General features: G+C 42.0%; 1 protein-coding gene across 5 annotated transcripts in view; it reads left to right on the top strand.

The window, feature by feature from the left end:
* LGALS2 (galectin 2) overlaps positions 1-22,363 on the top strand; it is a 27,830-nt gene extending 5,467 nt beyond the window's left edge. Inside the window, exons 1-4 of one of the 5 annotated variants that reach the window (XM_074271633.1) lie at positions 3,663-3,877; positions 15,883-15,965; positions 20,975-21,134; positions 22,119-22,363. In XM_074271633.1, the coding sequence (XP_074127734.1) occupies positions 15,889-15,965; positions 20,975-21,134; positions 22,119-22,265 (384 nt within the window). In that variant the 5' untranslated portion in view covers positions 3,663-3,877; positions 15,883-15,888 and the 3' untranslated portion in view covers positions 22,266-22,363. Of the gene's footprint in view, positions 1-3,662; positions 3,878-8,283; positions 8,305-12,700; positions 12,798-15,882; positions 15,966-20,974; positions 21,135-22,118 lie in introns of those variants that run through there. The other 4 variants (XM_074271632.1, XM_074271631.1, XM_074271636.1 and 1 more) reach the window with 4 other exon arrangements.
* The last annotated feature ends 150 nt before the right edge of the window (positions 22,364-22,513 follow it).

Raw genomic sequence — 22,513 nt, 5'->3', positions numbered from 1 at the left:
CCAGAGCCATCTGGGTCCAATGATAGGATAGATATAGATTAGAACAGCAGTGGGATATCATTAACTGAAACAGGCTGGAGAAGAGAAGGCTCAAGGGGACTTGATTTTATGATTCAAGTATCTGAAGAGCTCTCATGTTCAGCTTTGTTCTGCTTGGCTACAAAGGGTTGAACCAAGAATAGTGGGCGTCTTGGTTATACTCACTGAGGTACCCTTCAACACTCAAAATTCTACAATTCTTTGATTTGTCCACTTTTTCCTGTGCAGATAAGAGCGTTGATGTGATTTCTGGTTGATGATTTAGCTCAAGGACTTAGACTGAAAGGGACCCTGGAGATTGTGTCGTTTACATATCAGAAAATTGAGTCAAAGAGGTGAAGGTCCAAAGTCATAAAGAGTAAATGGCAGGTCCAAGATTATCCAGAACCTCAGACTTCAACCTCCATCACGGTCCCTGCCTGTCTCCCATTACTGTCCTGTCTTCAAATAGTTGGTACTATTTTGAGCACTTTTGGATATCATTTAGGTGATTCTGCTGTCTTCTGGGGCTTTCAAAAATAAAAAAATGAAATTGGCATTGAGAATTAATTTTCCAAGGGTTTTTCACTGTAAAATTAGATATATTTGTAAAAATGTATCCAGCATCGTCCTAGGAAACAAGTGCCTTAATCTCTCTTGAGTCTCTTCCCTCAAGGCCAGGATGCAGATGGAAGACAAAAACGCTCCACTGTGAATCCGGAGCCTAAGGGCTGGAGGAGCTGGTAGGAGGAGAGGGGCTCCTGGGAGTGCAAAAAATAGGAGAGGGAGTCAGGGAATGAGCTTACAGAGACCCTGACTGGTGCTGAATCTGATCTCAGGATCCCTCCTTCCATTCCTCATTTTTTACCCTTCACACTGAAGCCTGCGGCATTTGGAGATTAAGATCTTCTCTGGAAGGAACAGGACCTTTGATCTTTAGTTTGGCCAAGGTCCTGTTCTTGGACCCAGATTCTTCCAAAGTATGATGATGGGGGTAGGATTCTAATTCTATGTATTTTATTTTCTTACTTTAAAAAACCCAATTATAAGAAGCAATCCTTCACAGACTGCCCAGCAGGTCTAGGACACAAGATGAAGCTCTGGTTTAGGCGATCTTACTTCTTTTTTCTTTTCTTTTCTTTTCTTTTCTTTTCTTTCATTTTCTTTTCTTTTCTTTTCTTTTCTTTTCTTTCTTTCTTTCTTTCTTTCTTTTTGATAGCTTTTTATTTTCAAAACATATGCATAGAAAGTTTCAACATTCATCCTTGCAAAACCTTGTATTCCAATTTTTTCCTCCCCTCCCCACCCCCCATCAGCAAGTAATCCAATATATGTTAAACACATGCAATTCTATACATATTTCCACAATTATCGTGTTACACAAGAAAAAATCAGATCAAAAAAGGAAAGAATGAGAAAGAAAACAAAATTCAAGCAAACAAACAAAAAAAAAAAGTGAAAATACTATGTTGTGATCCATACTCAGTCCCCACAGTACTTTCTCTAGGTGCAGATGGCTCTCTCCATCACAAGACCATTGGAACTGGCCTGAAAAGTGGTCTTATTTTTATGCCAGCATCCCATTGAGTCTATCCAAGTCTCTTATGGGTATCTGCATTGTGAATAAGGGAAAGAAGGGCCTCCAGCTCTTTCCCTCAAGGAGAATGAATCAGGAAGATCTAGCTTTACATCTCTTCTCAGCTACTTACTGGCTAACTGACCACAGAACAAATCTGAGCCTTAGTTTCCTGCAATGAAAAATGAAAGGGGTGAATTTAATGGTCTAGAAGACCCCAATCAGCCCTAAATACATAATCCTATGACCCAGCTAAGTGATTTTAATGTCCATATCATTTCAAGGATGCTCCGGAATTTCTCTTTAATTTACCAAGTAGTTATCGAGCACTCACTTTGAGCTATATAGTACTGACATAAAAATAAAAATGAGATTGTCCCTGTCCTAAAAGAGCTTCTATTCTACTAAGAAAAGGGAAGGAGGACATAAGAGCACACAAGCAGATAAATCTGAAATACACACAGAGAAATTTTGAGAGGCTGAGCCTTTAAAAAGAGGTAAGAATCCCAAGAATTGGAGGAGAAAAAGGAGGGTGTTCCAGGCCTGGGAGAAGAAAGACCCAGGCTGGAGGTAAAATGTGATTTGTGTGTGTGTGGGGGGGGGGTTGGGTACATAGAGAGTATGTCAGTATAATTGGAATGTGGAATATGCGAAAGGGATTGTTGGGAAATAAGTTTGAAAAACAGGTTGGAGTCAGATTTATGAAAGGCTTTACATGTGAAATACCAGAGGCCTTAGGGAGTTAGTCAACTTCTTGAGCTGGGGCATGATCTAGTCAGATCTGCCCTTTGGGACAATTCTTTGGCAGCTAAAGGAAGGATCAGCTGGAGCAGGGAGAGCCTGGAGGCAGGAAGAGTGGGTTCTTTCAGTAGCCCAGAGGAGAGGGGATGAGGGCTGAATGAGGGTGGTGGGCTATGTGAGTAGTGATAAGGGGTTGGATGCAAATGATGAAATCCACAAGATTCCAGAGCTGTTTGTAAAATTACTGTTATCAGACTGAAGTTAAGAATCCTCCCAAGGGCAATGAAGAGGCCCTTCGTGGGGGGGAACAGGGGCAGCCTGTGACCAGGGAGATATTACAAGGAGTGGTATGGAGAGAAATGTATGCTGGGAGGACAAAATGGGCTAGTCATGTTGTGAATCAGAGGGATCCCCTTGGGGAGAGTCCCGGGGTTCCACTGAGAGCCACATTGTATATCAGGGAAGGCTCCCAGAACTTTGAATGGACCTAGCATAGTGCCCAGCACATCCCTACCTTCCTCCAAGGGAGGCTTGGTTAGAAACCGATTTAGGTGTCAGAGGGCTTGGGTTCAAGTCTCAGCTCTGGTATTTTCTATATGATGGAGGCCAATTGATTCTTCTCCTTAAAATGAAGGCATTGACTTTGAAGACCTAAGATTCCTTCCAGGTGTAAATCCTATAAGGTTTCAGAAATCATTTATTTTTTTTTTTATTTTTTTTAATTCATTTTTCCAAATTATCCCCTCCCTCCCTCCACTCCCTCCCCCCGATGACAGGTAATCCCATACATTTTACATGTGTTACAATATAACCTAGACACAATATATGTGTGTAAATACCATTTTCTTGTTGCACATTAATTATTAGCTTCTGAAGGTATAAGTAACCTGGGTAGATAGACAGTAGTGCTAACAATTTACGTTCACTTCCCAGTGTTCCTTCTCTGGGTGTAGTTATTTCTGTCCATCATTGATCAACTGGAAGTGAGTTGGATCTTCTTTATGTTGAAAATATCCACTTCCATCAGAATACATCTTCATACAGTATTGTTGTTGAAGTGTATAGCGATCTTCTGGTTTCAGAGATCATTTAGCGGAGCTTGGCAGGTACCATTCTTCTGAGATTGGTGAGGTTCTAGGTGCCACGCAGCACAGAAAGGAACCTTCTGCTTCTTCTTATTTCTGATGACCTTTGGTTACCACTTGGACAGCCTTTCCATGGAAAGCAGTGTCAAGGGGCAGGTCAATTCTCCGAGAGCCTCCACAGCTGTAGGACAGCCTTTGCTGACACAGTTGCATACTGGGAACGAGATAAATTGGAGGCAGAGGGAAGGGGAGAGTGGTCAGATAACGCAACAGCCTCTCAGTCAGAGAGGTCAGAGAACAGCAGCTGCCTCTGGGTCTCCTTATATCTTCCTCTCATAAGAGGACATCATTCTGGGTGGAATCTCCAAGCAGCCACTGTCAGGTGACTCCTGGGTATTTCAGCAGCTCTCCGGTGAGTTCCAACAAAGCAGCTTCTCCCATTTTATCATTTAGGGAGGTAAGTTTCCAGGGTTTCTGTCCCACCTCAAAGGGCATGTCTTCTCCAAATCCTTCCTAGATTTTATTTTATTTATTTACTTTTTCTGAGGCAATTGGGGTGTGACATAGCCAGGAAGTGTTAAGTGTCTGAGCCTGGACTTGAATTCAGGTCGTCCTGACTTAAGGGTTGGAGCTCTCTCCGTTGTGCTATTTAGCTGCCACCCCTTCTTAGATTTAAATGCCCAGCTCAATCCCATATTTTCCCAGAAGCCTTCTAACATTCTCCTGCCCCCTCTCCTTTGAGATAGGAAGATCAGTCAGAAGATTCTTTTAGGGGGATGAAGATGAATTAGGGTGATGGCTACTGGAGTAGTGTGACAGGAGGTCAGTTGCAAAAGGTAAAATCGATAAGACTCAACTACTAAAACTACCGTCATTAGACTACAGTTAAGGCTCATCCCCAAAATGAAGGAGAGACCCTAGCTCCCCTCCCTGCTCTGTCCTTAGACCCAGCTTCCCATAGCCCTCCTGATCAGTGACCCCCTGCTGGTGGCTTATTTCCTCTCTAATTGTTGAATGTCTGCGTCTCATCTCCTCAAAAGCCTTGCTTAGCTCCATGCCCTGTGCTGCTGTTATCTCCCCCATGGTGCTTAGCATTGTACCAGGGCTACCTACACCCTCAGTCATTAAAATAAGACCATACTCTTTGTACTGGTCAAAGGCTTTCACATAATGTCGTCAATGAAATTGTGGGGTACTTGCTCCAAAATCCAAGTATAGCCTATGAGGAATAATTTTTTTAGGGCATGTCTCTCCCTCTCTCCTTCCCTTTCTCTGTGTCTCTCTTTGTCTCTCTCCCCCATCTCTATCTCTGTCTCTTCCTTCTTTTTGTCTCTCCCTTCTCTTTGTCTCTGTCTCTGACTCTTCCCCCGTCTGTCTGTCTCTCCCTCCACTCTATCTCTGTCTCTCCCTTCACTCTGTCTCTATCTGACTCTTCCCCCATCTATCTCTGTCTCCTCCATGTCTCTGTCTCTCTCTCCCCAATCTGTCTCTGTCTCTCCCTCCACTCTGTCTCTGACTCTCCCCCTATTTGTATCTGTCTCTCCCTCCACTCTATCTCTATCTCTGACTCTCCCCCCATCTGTCTCTGTCTCTTTTCCCTATCCTCTTTCTGTCTCTGACTCTCCCCCCCCCCACACCCCCTGTCTGTCTCTGTTTCTCTGTCACAGTTTCAGAAATTGGGGGCTAGATGATCTCTAATATACCTTCTACCTTTTAGAGGCCCAAGTTCAGATCCAGCCTCAGATACTTCTTAGCTGTGTGATCCTGCACAAGTCACTTATCTTCTGCCTCAGTTACCTCAACTGTTAAATGGGGACAATAATAGCATTTCTCTCCCAGGGTTACTAAGAGGATCAAATAGGACAATAATTATAAAGCACTTGTGTGCTTGGCACATAGTAAGCACTATATAAATCTTAGCTCTTGTTATTATTAGGAGCCAGTGAGATCTCATTTTAGAGATCTATATTCAGCTTATTCAGAGCTATATTCTATACCTTACATTTAGAGGATGGCAGGTCTTCTCCTTTCATCCTAATATTGGTCTATGGAGAATCAATCTCATTTTATAGACGAGTCCCAGAAAAGTCATTTTTCTGGGCCACAGAGTTAATGAGACAGGGTAAGGTAAAGACCCATTTCTCTTGATACTCAATCCAAGGCCATTTCAGGGGCACTGTGTTGTTTCCTGTACATATTCTATAGAGAATGCCCAGTCTGTTCAGGGGGGGGGGGGGAGGAGGGAGCGGCTATTGGATAAAAATATTACCTACATTGGTAGGCAAGGTCCATTTTTCTTAGTTATTTTCTTTATTACAAGGGAAAGTTCAATCCGGAGAGAGTAGGGAGGGTCGCTATTTCCAAAAATAGTTGTAAAGATGAAAAGAATGAATAAAGTAGGAGTGCACATGGAAAAGGCACAGGATTTGACTCTTAGAGGAAATCAGCCAAATCCAAAAGCATTTATTAAGTATCCACCATATGTGCCAGGTACTAGGATGCAAAGAAAGGGGGAAAAAAGTCCTTTTTTCAAGTAGCTCCTAGTCTAAGGAGGAGACATATATCTTATTCTTATAGAAGTATGACTAGAATACACATAAGATAAATTGGAGGCGATCTCTGAGGGAAGTCACTAACTAAGGTTAAGGAGGACTGGAAAAAATGCCTTGGAGAAGGTGGGATGTATCTGAGCTCTGAAGGAAGAAGTCAAAGGACTTGATCTAGAATTCTGGCTCTGTTGCTTATTACCTGTGTGACATTGGGAAAGTCACTTTCCTCCTTGGGACTCAGTTTCCTCATTTGTAAAATGAAGCATATTGGACTAGATGGTCTTCTTTAGTTCTATGTGTAGGATCCTATGAATTTATTAAAAATAAAGAAGTCTGCCCCAGAGCTGCTAAGCCCAGTGGCCTCCAGATTTGTTTTGCTTGTAGAGAATTCTCTGGTTGAGAGATAACATGGACAAGTATGCAGGCCTTGCATTTAGAAGACCTGTTTTTCAAGTCCTGGCTCACATCTTTTTTCTGCAACCAGCTGATTTCTGTCCTCTCTTTCTAATCCTTATCTTTCAAATAGAGATGGTAGTAACTAACATTTAAAAGGCATCCAGGAAGTCCAGTGGATAGAGTTCCTGGCCTGAAGTCAGAAAAACTTATTTTTATAAGTTCAAACCTGGCCTCTAATACTTTTTAGCTAGATAACCTTGTTTGCCTCAGTTTCCTCATCTGTAAAATGAGCTGGAGAAGGAAAAGGCAAGAAAACCCCCAATGGGGTCATGAAGAGTGGGACACAATGGGAAAAACAACTGAACTAGATAACACTTAGACTCCTTAGCTCACTGAGGTAGTAGTTAGGAAAGCTCTTTGTAATCCTCAAAGCACTTCTTACGTGGGAATTAGCATTAGAAGTATAGGCTTTGAGCTGGAAGGACCTGTAGGGATGCTCCAGGCTGATTTTAAAGCAGATCTAGAGAAGGGGGCTTTCCTAAAATCATAGCGATAACAAATGACATAGCTCTCTCCTCCACACCACACTGCCTTAGCCTCCATGATGATGTGGTTGATATAGCAAATAATGTGGTTTGTAGGCTCAGGCACCAAATAATGTGATTTAGGAGAGCACCAAATGTTGGGGTTGGTCATGAGATGAATTTACAATAGCCACTCTCTTTGGCAAAAGGCCATTTTATTTAGAAGAATAGGTTTACAAAAATAGAGTTGGGAGAGCACAAAGTAAGGAAAGAGGTTTTAATAATTAATGATGGAAAAAACAAGTTCCCTAATGCAACTCACAATTAGCCGGGAGAAAGGAAATACCCCATGAGACTGGAGTATGGCCTTAGCTGGCAGCACCCTAAGAGAGTTAGTTAGCTATAAGAAGGACACTTTAAGGCATGGTGAGATTTGAGTGGAGAGACACATATGACATGGGAGAGAATAAAAGGAAAGACACCATGAGGCAGATTCATTTTGGATTGACCCAAAGATGTTCAGCAAAGATGGCATGGACCATAGAGAGATTTATGGGAGAAATTTTACCTTGCAAACAGAAATCATGGGATTTCTGACAGGACAGTGCAAGAAAAGGCTGTCCAAGGAGGCAGCTAGGTGGCGCAGTGGATAGAGCACCAACCTTGAGTTCAACTCTGGTCTCAGACACTTAATACTTCCTAGCTGTGTGACCCTGGGCAAGTCACTTAACCCCAGCCTCAGAAAAAAAAAAAAAAAAAGAAAAGAAAAGAAAAGAAAAAGAAAAGGCTGTCCATGACTCCCACAGAGGGTGGACCTCGAGGGTTTGTCATAACTTGGATTTCTCAGATGGACACAGCAAGGTGGGGCTATAAAACTAAACTGATCCCCATCCGTGCTCTTATCTGGTTGTCTCAGGGCAGTACCTCAGTCTGTCTCTAACAACTGTAGCCCACCATCTAGGTCCTTGTCAGTGGGAATGGGGCAGTGGTCAAGTTAAGTCCAGAAGCACCCATTTGTAAAGAGCTGCCTATAGTGGGGGAACTCTGGGTGGGGTATAAGACCCTTCCTCTCAGAGGGAACCTGCTAACAGTGTCTGGTTTGGCTCCCTATTTCCCTCAGTGCTCACACCTTTCCTGAAAAGTCAAGGAGGGCGTGACCATCTGTGTTCTACTTGAAGCAAGGGATACTTACAGTAAGAGGCATTTACATAGCAGGGTACTTATGCTTAGCACTTGCTCAGTGTGATTGATGATGTATTTAAGGACTGAGAGGATTGGGAAATAAGGACACTCCATCTTTGACCATCGTCATGAGTCTCCTGCCTCCATTCCTCCACTAAGACCAAGGCTGGTCCCGAGATCCTCCAGAGAGGTAGTCTGGACACTATACCTATTAAGCACCTACTGTATACATGGTAGGTACCATGTTAAGGTGGAGATACAAAGAGAGGTTCTTGTTTTTCATGGAACTCAGTCCCAAAATGGGAGAAAACATGAAAGCAACCTAGAAACAACTTACAGCAGGATCAATTGAAGATAATAAATGGGGGGAGAGAATCACCAGGATTGGGAAAGGTGGAAGCCAGGAGGCAGAGAGGAGGAGGCATGGGAGAGAACTAATGGGAAGGCATGGAGTCTGGAGATAGGAGTGTTTTATTTGAAGAACATCTGGGAAGTCAGTGTCCTTGAACTCCAAGTATGTGGAGGATAAAAGGATAAGGTAGGAGCCAAATCGGTTTAATCCTGAAGCTTCTGGGTTATAGTCATGGAAAGACTTTATTAGGTGGTAGAGGTGGGGGTGAGAGTGGGAGAGAAGTGTAGGAGAGAATATTCTCTGGCCTGGGTGATCATTTTATGGGCTATCCCTAGCCACCTTGTCGCTGAAGGTGACCTTGTTGCCTCTTTCCTCCCTGTTAGTCTTTCTACTCATTAAATATTTGTTGATGATTATTACCTAGGATCTATTTCTGCTTAAAGGAATAACCCATCCCATCCCCCTCCCTTGTTAGAATTCATTGAAGACCTTCTTCCAAGTCTTTGCCCACCCTCCTTGTTGGAACTTTGGGGCTCTTTGAGCATTTTCCAATACATGGCACCCCCATGCATGATGGCAAACTGTTTCCTTCAGTTCCTCCAGTTCTGTAGTCAGGAACATCTTCTCCCTGGGCAATACTGCCCCCTTTTCCTCTGTTTCTTCTCTCCAACTTCCTTTCTCTGTAGCCTTCCTCTGTCCCTGTTTTCTTCTGCCTTCCCTTTCATCTGGGCCCTCTTCCCTAATTTTCTGCTGTAGTTAGCATATACTTTCCCCCCATTGTTGTTGTTCAGTCGCTCGGTCATGTCTGACTCTATGTGAGTTTTTGGCAAAGATTAGAGTGGCTTGCTATTTCCTTCTCCTATATATCCCTATTTTACAAATGAGGAACTGAAGCAATAAAGATTAATTAACTTGCCCAGGATCATACAGCTGAATGCCAACCTGTACTGCTAGAGGAACTTCTCACTCCTGGGCATTCCCAATACCAATAAAGAAGCAAGTGTAATCCCTAACCTTTTGTATCTATATCCTTATAACTATAAACTTCTGGGTCACTTTATCTTCTCCATTAAGTACCTGGCTCAGTCTTCTACCTCTAGCCCTGCCTCATTCTAACACCCTGGTCTCCTAGTTCCTCAAACTTTTTAGTTCCCAGGAGCCTCCATCACCAGTTTATCTTAATAACACACAGGATTTTTCATTCTTGAGACACTTCCCAGAGGCCTCTGCCCAATAGAATTGGCCCAAGATAGGGTGGAACCAAGATGGTGGAAAGAAGCCAGGAAGTTGCCTGAGTTCTCCCCAATTTCCCTCAGAAACAACATTAAATCAATACTCTAAAAGAATTCTGGAGCAACAGAATTCACAAAAAAAGATGGAATGAAACCATTTTCCAGCTTAAGATAACTAAGAAGGACTTCAGGAAAGGTCTGTCTCATTTTGGGGAAAGGGGAGTGCAGCCCAGCACAGGTAGTACCTTGGCCAGCCAGTGGGAGGCACTTAGCCATAGCAGAGATTAGCAACCAAAGTCCTCTGGTTCTGGCGCAGAATGCCAGTGGTCCAATAGGCTAATCATGAGGCCTCCTGATTCAGCACAGCAGGTAAACTGCCAGCCCTGGAACCCAGCACACAACAGGAGTGACTAGGCTGGGCCACCCTAGTGCACCAGTCCCAGAGACCCCAGAACAGATAGCCAGTGAGCAGGCCCCTGTCCCCCAGTGCAAAAAGCTTGGGACAGTACCTCCTGTCACCCAGAACAGAGCTCAACTTTTTTAAATGAGCAAAAACCAAAAAAGAATCCTGCCTGTAGAAAGCTACTATGACAGCTACTATGAACAGGGAAGTTCAAAATACAAACTCAGAAGAGGACAAAAAATCCAAATACCTACATGTGAAGCTTCAAAGAGGAATGTAGATTGGCCTCAAGTCCAAAATGTTTTACTGGAAGAGCTAAAAAAGAATTCAAAAATATCAAACAAGAGAGAAAGAAGAAAAATTGGGAAAAGAAAAGAGAATTATGAAAAAAGAGCCAGCAGCCAAGAATAGGAAGTGCAAAAATTGACTAAAGAAAACAACTCCTTTAAAGTATAACTGGTCAAGTGAAAAAAGAAACACAAAATCTAACACAGAAAATAATGCTTTGAAAATTAGAATTTGGCAAGTGGAAGCTAATGACCCTTTGAGACATCAAGAATCAGTCAAACAAAATAAAAAGAAGGAAAAAATGGAAGAAACTGTAAAATATCTCATAGAAAAACAACTGACACATAAAACTAGATCCTAGATAGATAATTTAAGACTTCCTGGGTTACTTGAAAACCACAGTCAAATAAAGAGCCTAGATAGCATCTTTCAAGAAATTATCAAGGAAAATTACCTTGACATTTATCCCAGAATCAGAGACTAAAATACTCATTGAGAAAATGTCATTCACTTCTCGAAAGAGACCCAAAACAAAAACTCCAAGAAATATTGTAGCCAACTTCCAGAACTATCAGGTCAAGGAGAAAATGCTGTAATCAGCTAAAAAGAAACAATTCAAATATTAAGGAGCCATGTTTAGGATTACACAGGATTTAGTAACTTTCTGCAGTTAAAAGGATCAGAGGACTTAGAATATGATATCCTAGAAGGCAAAAGAGCTTTGATTACAACCAGCAACACAGCATAATCTTTCAAAGAAAAAGATGGATATTCAGTGAAATAGGGAACTTTCAAACTTTCCTGATTTAAAAAAAGAAAAAGAAAAAAAAAGCTGGAACAAAAAAAATTGATCTTCAATTTAAGACTCAAGAGAAGCATTAAAGAGGCAAATAGGAAAACAATAACAACAACAACAACATGGTATTCAATAAGATTAAAGTGTTTTCATTCCTACATGGGAAAATATTTGTAATTCTTAAGAATTGTATCTCTATTAGGGCAGTTAGAAGGAGTGTACTTAGACAAAGTGTGTGGTATAAGTTGACTTTGATGTGATGATTAAAAAAATAATTAAGGGGTAAAGAAAAGGATTGTACTGGGAGAAGAGGAAAGGGGAGGCAGAATGGGGAAAATTATATAACAAGAAGAGGCATGAAAGACCTATTACAGTAGAAGAAAAGAAGGGAAAGGTGAACATTGTTTGAACCTTACATGCATTGGATTTGGCTCAAAGAGGGAATAACATGGACACTCAGTAGGGCTGATAAAAGGGAGGGCAAATGGGGGAGGCAATGGTCAGAAGCAAACACAGGTGAGGGGGAACAGGTTGAAAGGAAAAAGAAAAGTATAAAAAGAAGGGACATATCATAATCGTAACAGAGTAGTCATGAACATAACTATCTCCTAAATAAAATGAAAATGAATAGCAGAGTGAATTAAACAGCCTCTTACAATATATATATATGTGCATATATATGTATATATATGCACATATATATATTAAAACAAGAAACATATTTAAAGCACACACACACATAAAGTAAAAGTAAAAGACTGGAACAGAATACATTATGCTTTAGTTGAAGTAAAAGAAAAAAAAAAAAGCAGGGGGATTAATCCTGATCTCAGATAAAGAAAAAAAAAAGATCTAATTAAGGAAATTATATCTTGCTAAAATGTAACATAGACAATGAAGTAATATCAATACTAAACATATATGTAAAAAGTGATAGAGCACCCAAATTTTTAGAGAAGTTAAGGGAATCACAAGAAGAAATAAACAGCAAAACTATATTAGTATGGGATTTCAATCTCCTATTCTAAGAACTAGATAAATCTAGCCACAAAATAAACAAGAAAGAAGTTAAAGACATGAATGGAATTTTAGAAAATTTGGATAGCATAGACCTCTAGAGAAAATGGAATGAGGACAGAAAGGAATATATCTTTTTCTCAGTAGTACCTGGCTCCTACTTAAAAACTGATCATATATTAAGCTATAAGAACCTCAGGAAGGCAGAAATATTAAAAGCATCATTTTCAGATGATGATATAATAAGAATTACATGTAATAAAGGGCCATGGAAAGATGGATTAAAAATTACTTGGAAACTAAATAATTTAAATCCTATGGGATTATAGTTTCAGGGTTGACAGGCAGATGGGAGGGAGGGGAACAGAAGGTACCTGACCCAAGGTCACATGGGAAGGAAGAGGCATAGATATTGTATTTGTTCTTCAGGAGAGAAAGATGGGAAAAGGAGATAGTCTTGGCAAGCTCAGACTCTTTGGGCAAAGTCCCCAAGTTTGTAACCCTCCCTTAGTTAATGTGTAATCTTCTACCTGGACAATTGGGAGCTATAAGTTCCATGCTTCTTCTGGAGCTTAGAAAAGATCTCCCCAAGTTACCACAAACAGCGACGGGCAGTTGACATTCCATCTGTAAGAAAGGTATCGGAGGTAACCTCAAAGCTGGGATGGGGAGGGCTCTCTCCCACTCTTCCTCTGCCTTATTTATCTTCCTTTGGGTCTCCCAATCCCGCTCCTACTCTGCCAATTCTTGGGGAATGAGATCATGGAAAGGACCCTGGATTTGGCATCAGGACATCTGGGTGCCAGGCCAAATCCTTCCCAATGTAATTTTGTGTGGTGGACAAGTCACAGAGCTTCTGTGGGCTGTAGTTTCCTTATATGGAAACCCCTGTTCACCTACCAAACCTGTTTCTAAGAAAGGGTTGTGAGGGCCCAATGGGAGAAGGGATTAGAAGGTGGCCCTGGTCATTGAATCTAATGATGAGGAAAATGAGACCCAGAGAAAGAAATCAGTTTACCCAAAAGATTCAGTAGCAATTAGAATTCTTCCAACTCAGGTCCTGACTCTGGCCATGGGGTCCTTTTCATCAGACCCTTCTGCTTTATGCCTTTGCATAAAATGTTGACCCCCTCATTCCTGGAATGCATGGCTTTTTCATCCTTGCTTCTTACAACATGCAACTTCTTTCAAAGCTCAATTTAAACACTACCTTCCACTTGAAGCTTTTCCTGGTGTTCCCAACTGCTAATGTTTCCCCTCAGTAATTGTTTGTTTTCAATCTTGTCTGATTCTTTCTTCTCCTTTTTTTAATGAAATAATTAGAGTTAAGTGACTTGCCCGGAGTCACACAGCTAGGAAGTGCTAGGTGTCTGAGGTTGGATTTGTATCAGGGCTGGTACTCTATCCAATGTGCCATCTAGCTGCCCCACCCCTGTCATATCTTATTCTTTATGAGCCCATCGAGGGTTTTCTTGGCAAAATCACCCGAATGGTTTGCCATTTCCTTCTCCAGCTCATTTGGCAGGAAACTGAGGCAAACAGGGTGGAGTGGCTGCCCAAGGTCACATAGCTAATAAATATCAGCAATTACCTTGCAGGTTTTTTTGTATAAATTCTGCATATGGCTATATGTGTACATGTACACATGATAACAAGCAAGTTCCCAGTGCCTAGCATATATATGCCAAGTGTTAAATTCTCACTGATTAGTTAATTTGGTCCTTACTAATTTCCCTGATCTTGGGTCCTAAAATTGTCACTGGATAAATTGAGACCTTCTCTGGGGGACTCTACTCCCCCTCCATTTCTTCTACTATAGGCAGAATTCTGTAGACTTTCTGACTCCTTCCAACTCTCAAATTCTGTGATAGGGGTGTGTGTGAGAGACACGTACAGACACAGAGAGAAACAGAGAGGGAGAGCACAAAAGAGACTCACAAGAGCAAGAATGTAGAACTAGAAAGTTCTAGGTCAACCCCATTTCATTTACAGATGAGAAAACTGAAGCAAGAGGGGGCAATTAGTCTGAAACAGGAGGTGGAAGAGGTGGGTTTCAAACCCAACTCCTCTGACTTCAAATCCATTGCTGTTTTGACTGTCCTATGCTAGGCTGTTAAATGGAGAATGGACAGTACATGTCAAGGCTGGGATGTCTGTATACATTTAGGGTAGGAAGACAAATAAGGTATTATTATGGTACCATCCAGTTTTACCTCTCTCATGTGTCAATATGCCTGAAATTCCACCATTACTGCTTAATTTCTTTGCTTTCTCTAGAGATTGTGTTCTCTAGCCTTCTCATTTAAAATATCAAGGCCCCCAGGAGGAGGAAGCATGAGGGAGGACACAGCACTTACAGTGATTAGCTCTATTAAAATAATCATAACAACAATTGCTTATTTTTCTGTGCCACATTAATCCGTTCAACATTATGTTTGTTGTAGGAGCTCAATGCTAGGCACCTTGTGGTTTCCTTGTGCCTTCCTCACAGGAGCTATTTGCAATACAGGGTGTGGGATCTGCGGTGAATGTCATTTCTCTGAGTCTCAGTTTTCTCATCCCTAAAATGAGATTGGACTAGAAGATCTTTAAGTATTCTCCCAGCTTGACTTAAATCAATAATTTATTGATTTAAAATTTATTTAATTGATTAATTTTTTATTGATTTAAACTAAATGCTTATTTTAAAAACACCTACTTTACCAGATACTGCTTTAAAGGGGTGTATGAGGTGTTCAGGGAGGATTAGCAACTTGGCTGGGAGAGCTGCTCATTGACCTTTGGTGTCCACCTTCACCCAACCCTTACCTATGACCCCAAAAAACTGTAGTATTCACAGCAGCCACACTGTAGTAAGCCATTTTGGCAGATAGTCTAAATCAGGTTGAAAATAACCAACAGATCTCACACCCATTGGTGAGTTAGGGAAGTGCCTAGAGATTTTCCCAGATAGAACGTGTAGATGAGAACAGTTTGTTTCATTGGTCACGAAGGCAGCTGAAGCAGGCAATGGGGAGTGCTTAGAGCTTGGTCAGACATTGACGACACCAGTGCATCCACTGCATCCTGGGCCTTTGACTTTTGTCTTGCCACTGGATCTTGATGATTCTAGAAGAGAGAGGGAGGCTGATGACCTTGTGCTCCCTCATTCACACAAGAGTCAAGATATGACCCATGACGTCCTCTTTGAAGGACATCCTCTTTGAAAATGAATAACAAATAACTACTAGGGTACACTGAGAGACAAAAAGCAGGTTCTGCTCTCAAAAACAACAGGGGAACAACAGCCAACAACTCTTACAATTAAGATGTAGAGGGGAGAAATTTGAAATAATCAACAGAGAAAGACACTGACATTAAGGGGAATGGGAAAAGGCTTCTTAATGGATGCTAGGTAGCTAAGTGTTATTATATACATTTTATAGATAAGGAAACCAAGATTCAGAGGGTTAAAGTCTGCCCCAGGTTACCCAGGTAGAAAATATCTTTATGGGGAGATCCATTTTCTCACTATTGGGAAGCAGAAGGATCTCTGGGGGTGAACATGGAGAAGTCAACAAAGAGAGAAGAGAAGGTGATTGAAAACAAGCCTGGGTCCATATTGGCCCCTGAATGCCTTCCTTTGCCCTCTGAGGTTGGGAGGACCATGGATGGTGACAGTCGGGAACATGGCAGGGGGACTAAAGATGCTGAATCAGTGCAAATTTCTCTTCTTGGGGGCAGGATAAAATGGAAGCTTACCAACTGGACCTGAAGAAGGGGATGACGCTGAAGCTGAAGGGGAAAATTAATGAAGATTCGAATGGGTAAATCAAGGGGTTGGGGAATGGGATGGGGAGCTGGCTGTCCTGGGGAGCAAGGGATTATCTGGGAATTCTCAGAGGGCACATTTGAATCCCTGCCAAGGAAGATCCTCAGTTTTGGGGTGGGTAACAGAATTGAAGCATATCATAGAATATTATACTCATGTTAGAATTCTAAGTGACAGAATAATAGAATGCTTGACTCTTAGAATGCCACAAATCAGAGAATGATAAACTCAGAAAAGTGTTGTTTTCAAAATTCCCTGCAAAGGAGGTAAAAATGACATGACAAGGAGCAGCTAGATGGTGTAGTGGATAGATAGCACCAGCCCTGGTGTTAGGAGGACCTGAGTTTAAGTCTGTTCTCAGACACTTAACATTTCCTGGCTGTGTGACCCTGGGCAAGTCAACCCCAATGGCATTAACAAAAAAAGAAAAGAAAAAAAGAAAAGAAATGACATGACATAATTAACAGGATGTTTATACCCAAGATAAATTGGGAAGTACCCACCTGTCGTTGTTGATACTCGTTGCCTGGTGTTGAATTTCCTCTTTGGTGCTGAAAGAACTGGAAGGTGGGGTAATGGGGCCACTGGCAGAAATGTTGGAAAGGTTGTGAGAAACAGGAAAGGGACTGTGAGATCGGAGGACAAAGCTTGTCCTGATTTTTGAAAAAGGGCTAGTTGAGACTGACTTGGATACTTAGGAAAATCTGAGATCATTAAGGAGATGATTGATAAACATTTAGAAAAGGAAGTGATGATTACAACAAGCAGCAGAATTAGGGGTAGGAATAGGGGTAGGGTTTATCAGGGATACATCATGCCAGGCTAAAGTCATTGCTTTAAAAAAAAAAAAAGTGTATTTATTGATTGCTAAACTTGTAGAAAGCTGTGAATAGTGTTTGGTATTATTGTTTAGTTATTTAGTCATATCTGCCTCTTCATGTCCCTATTTGGGATTCTCTTACCAAAGACACTGGAGTGGTTTGCCATTTTCTTCTCCAGCTTATTTGACGGTTGATAAAACTGAGGCAAACAGGGGTAAGTGACTTGCCTAGGATCACAGTTAGTAAGTGTCTGAGGCTGGTTATGAACTCAGGAGGATGAAAATCTTGTTTACTTAAATTTTAACCAATTTTTTAACCAATTCATAAAAATAACTCATATTCTTCTTGTGAAGAAAACTGAGAGTTATAAATGTAGAATTAGACAGTAGTCGGATGGAAACAGATCTTGGGTGAAGATCATTGTCAACATGACAAGAAATCTCCAGTGAAGGACTTCAGGGCTCTGTGTTGTTTAACTTGTTTTTTGTTTGTTTTGTTTTGTTACCAATGATCTGGATAAAGGTACAGACTGTATATTCATTAGTTCTGCAGATATCACAAAGTTGGGAGAGCTAGCTAACATATTGGATGGCAGTCAAGGTCCAAAAAGATCCTGATAGACTAAAGCATTGGACTGAATGTAATAAGATGAAATTCAATGGAGATAAACACAAAGTTTTAGGTAAAAAAAAGAATCAACTTCAGAAGTATAAGATGTAGGCCAAACATTATTTATTCTAAAAAGATCTGGGGGTCTGAATGAACAGTAAGCTCTTTCAGAGTCAGCAGCAGCCCCAAAACTAAAGAAGCAGTGGGTGGTGCAGTGCATAGAGCCCTGGATCTGGAATCGGGAAGATCTGAGTTCAAATCTAGCCTCAGACACTTTCTTAGCTGTATGATCCTGAGCAAGTCACTTAACTCCCTTATATGCCTCAATTTCCCATCTGTAAAATGGGGACACACTGGAGAAGGAAATGGTAAAGTATTCTATTTCCATTGCCAAGAAAATTACATAGACTTTGTCATAGGGTCATGTAAAGTCAGACAATAAAAGCTAATAAAACATTGGTAGAGTCAGCTTCTGTGAATTGGGAAGTGATGGCCCTACTATGCTCTGCTTCATCAGACCTCCTCGGGAGGATTCTGAGTCAGTTCTGGACACCACAGTTTAAGGACATTCGTCAAGTATAGAGTTACCAGAGGAGAGAATCCATGTCCATTGCAGTGTGTCTAAACGAAAGATGGGATAGTTGTCTTCAGTAATAGCATCCTTCTAGCACTTCACAGATATTCTCATTTGATCCTCACAAGTCCTGGGAAGTAAGTCGCAATTTCTATAGATGAGGAAATTAAGACCAATATTAGGTGACTTGCCTAGTGTCATGTAGCTAATGAATAATTGGGACAAGATTTCAACTCAGGTGTTCCAGCTTCTATATTATATTAATAATAACATTTATATAGCACCTACTATGTGCTAGGCACTATACTAAGGATCTTATATTCTCTCATTTAATCCTCACAACAATCCAATGTGATAGGTGCTTATATCACCCCTATTTTATGTTTGAGGAAACTGGTTCAGATAAAAGTTTTAATGACTTATCCAGGATCACAGGTAGCAGGATTTGAACTCAGTTCTTCTTGACTCCAAGAACAGCTTCATTTAGTATTCGAAAGAAGGATTAGATTTGTGGAGTGGAATCCGTCCCCATGTGTAGATATGTCAAAGTAACACATTTAGGCTTGAAGGCAGGAAAAACTTTCTAACCCTGAGTATTGAGCTGTCCCAAAGTGAAATGGTTCTGGAGGCAGCGAGTTCTCCCTTCATGGAGATTTTCAGACAGAGCCTGAGCACTATTTGGGTGCATTGTAGTGATTCCACTGAGGTCCCTGCCAGCTCTCTAGTTCTGTGATCATTGGAATCTGACCATTCTGAAATCTTAGAATTTTCTCATATTATTGCTTGCTTGGTGGGGAAGGGATTGGAAGGAGGGAGAAATTTGGAATTCAAAATTTAAAAAAAGATGTTAAAATAAATAATTAATAATTTAAAAAAGAATGTTATGATTTTGGAACTGAGCAATCAACAAAACAATTATATAATAGATATATGAACAGATATAGATGCTATATCCCATAAGCCAGACATTTGGTATGTGCCTATGCACTTGAGTTATGGTTTCAAAGATGAAACTAAAAACTTGTACCCTCAAAGAGTTCTACTGGGGGGAGGTAGAGGGAATAACAAGGTGTACATGTAGAGATCTAGTTACTCAGTGAGCAATTATTAAGTGCTTACTGTGTGCCAGTTAGTGTGTTAAGTTCCGGGGATATAAAGAATGGTCCAAATTCTCAATCCTGGGATCTGATCTGGGTTTTGAAGAAAACCAGGGAATTCAAAGGCTGAGGGTCCAGCTTTGAGAGACATTTGCTAGTTGATGTCACAGGCAATAGAATACAGAGCAGCAAGAAGGCAAAATAGTCCCCAGGTGATTGGAGGGAAATCTTCCGAGTGTTAGAAGACCAGAAAGGCAGTAGGGGCCAGGTGGGAAGAGTTTCAGTGCCACTTAGAGATTTCTATAACTGATCCTTAAAGTAATTGAGGGTTACTGAAGGCTGAGCAGGTGGGTGGCCGGGTCCAACTTGGGTTTTAGGAAAATCATGTCGGTTGGTGGGTGGAGGATAAATCAAAGAGGTAAGGTGTGAGGCAGAGAGACCCAGTGTGTGAGCAATAGCTGGGGTAGAAGTAAGGAGGGCCCTGTTGTAAAAGAGATTTGTAAAAATTGAAATATTAACATCTGGCAACGCATCGACTGTGAAATGAGCACCAACGAGATGTCAAGGATTGCACCCAGGTGATGAGCCTGAGGAACTGGCAAGGCAGCTGTGCCGTTGGCCATAATTAGCAAAGTTGAGAAGAGGTGAGAGTTTAGGAGGAAAGGAGAACGAGGATATGTATTTTGTACAGAAGTGTGCATGTTTTTTGCCCCCTTCTGGAAGAACCGAAACTCCTCCAGGGCAGACGCTGGTTAGCACTGGTTTCAGCTCTTAGTATAAGGGCACTTCCTGCAAGCTTGTGGGATTGGCTTGGTTGACCATCACACAGACTACTGCAGCCCATTGTTTTGTGTCTCCTCAAAGGGAAAAACAAACTTGCTCATGAAAGACATTGAGAGTCTCATTTCTAGAGCCCCTGCAGGTGGCAGTGTGGGATAGTAGTCAGAGCAGGCCTCCAAGGTTCAAGTCCCATCTTTGATGATACTTTCTGACCATCTAACAGTGGGCAAATCACTAACCTTAGTTCTCTGGGCAACTCTCTGAGACCTTAAGTTATAAGAGAAGTGCCAGCCTGAGGGAGTATCAGGAAGCCCTGGAGTTTCCTTTCTCAGGGAAATCACAGGTCCCTTTAGGGGGACCAATCATGACAGATGGAGAATACAAGTCCAGGTCTGGAAACTGAGGCTCGCAGAGATTAGGGACTTTGTTCAAGGCCACACACTTAAATGGCACAGTGGATAGAGCACCAGTCTCAGAAGGATCTGAGTTCAAATCCAACCTCAGAAAGTTAATACTAGCTGTATGACCCTAGACAAGACATTTAACCCCAATCACCTTACCCCCCCAAAAAAACAAAAAACAAAAATCTCTCATAATTGCAGATCTACCATTGTTTCCCCCACTATCCCCTACTTCCTCTGTGCCCGTGCCTCTTGGCATGGGCTGTATAGAGAGACTCCTGACATTGATGATGCTTGCCCCATCCAGACTGGCACTAAACTCTGACTTTTCCCCATGAATGCCATCAGCTACAGAAAAAAACTAATATAATTTGCCAAGTCCGTGAACTTTCCATTTTTAGTAAAAGGTAAATCTGTCAGGGATTCTCCTCCTTTGCCAAAGGCCATTCAGCTCTGGGTCAGAGAAAACCTCTGGTCAGTGCCAGGCCTTCCCAGTCAGAAGACCTGGGTTCAAATCCCACCTTTGCATAGCTTTAGGAAAACTACTTAAGCAGCACTCTGGGGCTCCGTCCTCTAACATGTAAAAGGAACTGCTGTCTCTCGGCCTTCAAGGCCCCTTTAAGCTTTGACTCTCTGGGATCCCTTGAAGACAAACCACTTCTCCTATCCTATTCTCAGGGCTCATACTGATCATTCACTCCCTTGTCCTTTCATCTTGACAGTTTCGTGATCAATCTGGGCCAAGGCCCCAAAGATCTAGCGCTGCATTTCAACCCCCGATTTGGGGAGAACGTCATCGTCTGCAATTCCCAGAAGGGCGGCAACTGGGAGCAGGAGTATCGAGACGAGCACTTGTGTTTTAAACCAGGGGAGGAGACAAAGGTAAGAGTGGAAGTAGGGGTAGGTCCAGGAGGAAAGGCTGCTGGTTAGAGCTGTGGATCTGGGAGCAAAAGAGGCAACCTTTACACTGGATTATTTCACTTTGGAATCAGTTTTGTTAAACAGGGAGAATAATACCCATGATGCCTCTGGAACAGGATGACTGGTGAGGGTCAGATAAAGCAGTGTGTGTGAAACCCTTTAGATGCCTTCAAATGCTAACAAGTCCTAATACCGATAAGATTATCAAAGATGAAGGTCAGGTGACTTGGGCAACAAAGGACATAGTGTGAAAAGAGTCCATGATTTAGAACCTGAGAGACCAAGCTCCAACTCTTACTTGCTTGTGACCTTGGGCAAATGGCTTCATCTGTTTGCCTTAGCTTCCTTAGCAATAAAACAAGGGAGTTGGATTAGATCCATATAATTTTTACATTCTCTGGACAGAATATCAGTTACTTGAGGGCCGGGACCACCCCCGGCACAAAATAAATGCTTATGGGGGAAGACTACTTCATAAATCTAAAGGCCCCCATAGAATTTTGAGCTATTAGGATCCTAGTTCTTAAAGATGAAAGGAGACTGGGACATGATCGCCTGCTTCTATTTTGCCGAGAAGGAAACTGAGGCAAACAGGGTGAAGTGACTTGTTTAGGGTCACACAGCTAGGAAGTGTCTGAGGTCACATTGAAGATGAGTTTTCCTCTGTTACTTAGGAGGAAATAGCTACCTGCCAGACCCTACCTCTACCCGCCAGTCCCAACAGGTGCAGCGAGTCATGTTCTGGAGCTGAGCCATGTCTGACTTTATTCTTTGTGTATCCTTGGACAAATCATTTCATCTAGTCTGTTTCCTCATCTGTAAATAAATGGATTGGACTCAGATGGCCCCCTTCGAGCTCCAGATTTATAATCCACCCATGGTCCTTTGCTTGATTGGGATTCTCGGATGACCCCTGGCTTTCCCTCCCTTCTTCTCCCTCTGCAGTTTTCCGTGACCATTGAGGACGATGAATTTCAGGTGAAGCTTCCTGACGGTCACCAGGTGAAATTCCCCAACCGGGCGAAGTGCAACCGCATCTCCTACTGCTGCGTCCAGGGCGGTTTCAGTCTCACCTCTTTCAAGCTGGCTTGAGGGAGTACAGTGGGGGGGAGGGTCTGAACAGCTTCCTCCTCCCCCTTAGCATCACAGAAGCCCCGATTTTAATAAAGGTTTTTTTTCTCAGCACCCAGCCTCTGCTGTTTCCAGGAGTTCTGGTATGTTTGCCTTTGCCAACTCCCACCATGGTTCTTTTCCATCCTCTGGATCATCATAACCAATAATGGGCACTGGGAGGGAACTTAGAACAGAGGATGTCAGCGCTGGGAGGGAGCTTAGAACAG

Source organism: Sminthopsis crassicaudata, chromosome 5, assembly GCF_048593235.1.
Source record: "Sminthopsis crassicaudata isolate SCR6 chromosome 5, ASM4859323v1, whole genome shotgun sequence".
Lineage (NCBI taxonomy): Eukaryota > Metazoa > Chordata > Mammalia > Dasyuromorphia > Dasyuridae > Sminthopsis > Sminthopsis crassicaudata.
The sequence above is the reverse complement of the archived record's forward strand: the minus strand, read 5'-3'. Positions and strand labels throughout refer to the sequence as shown.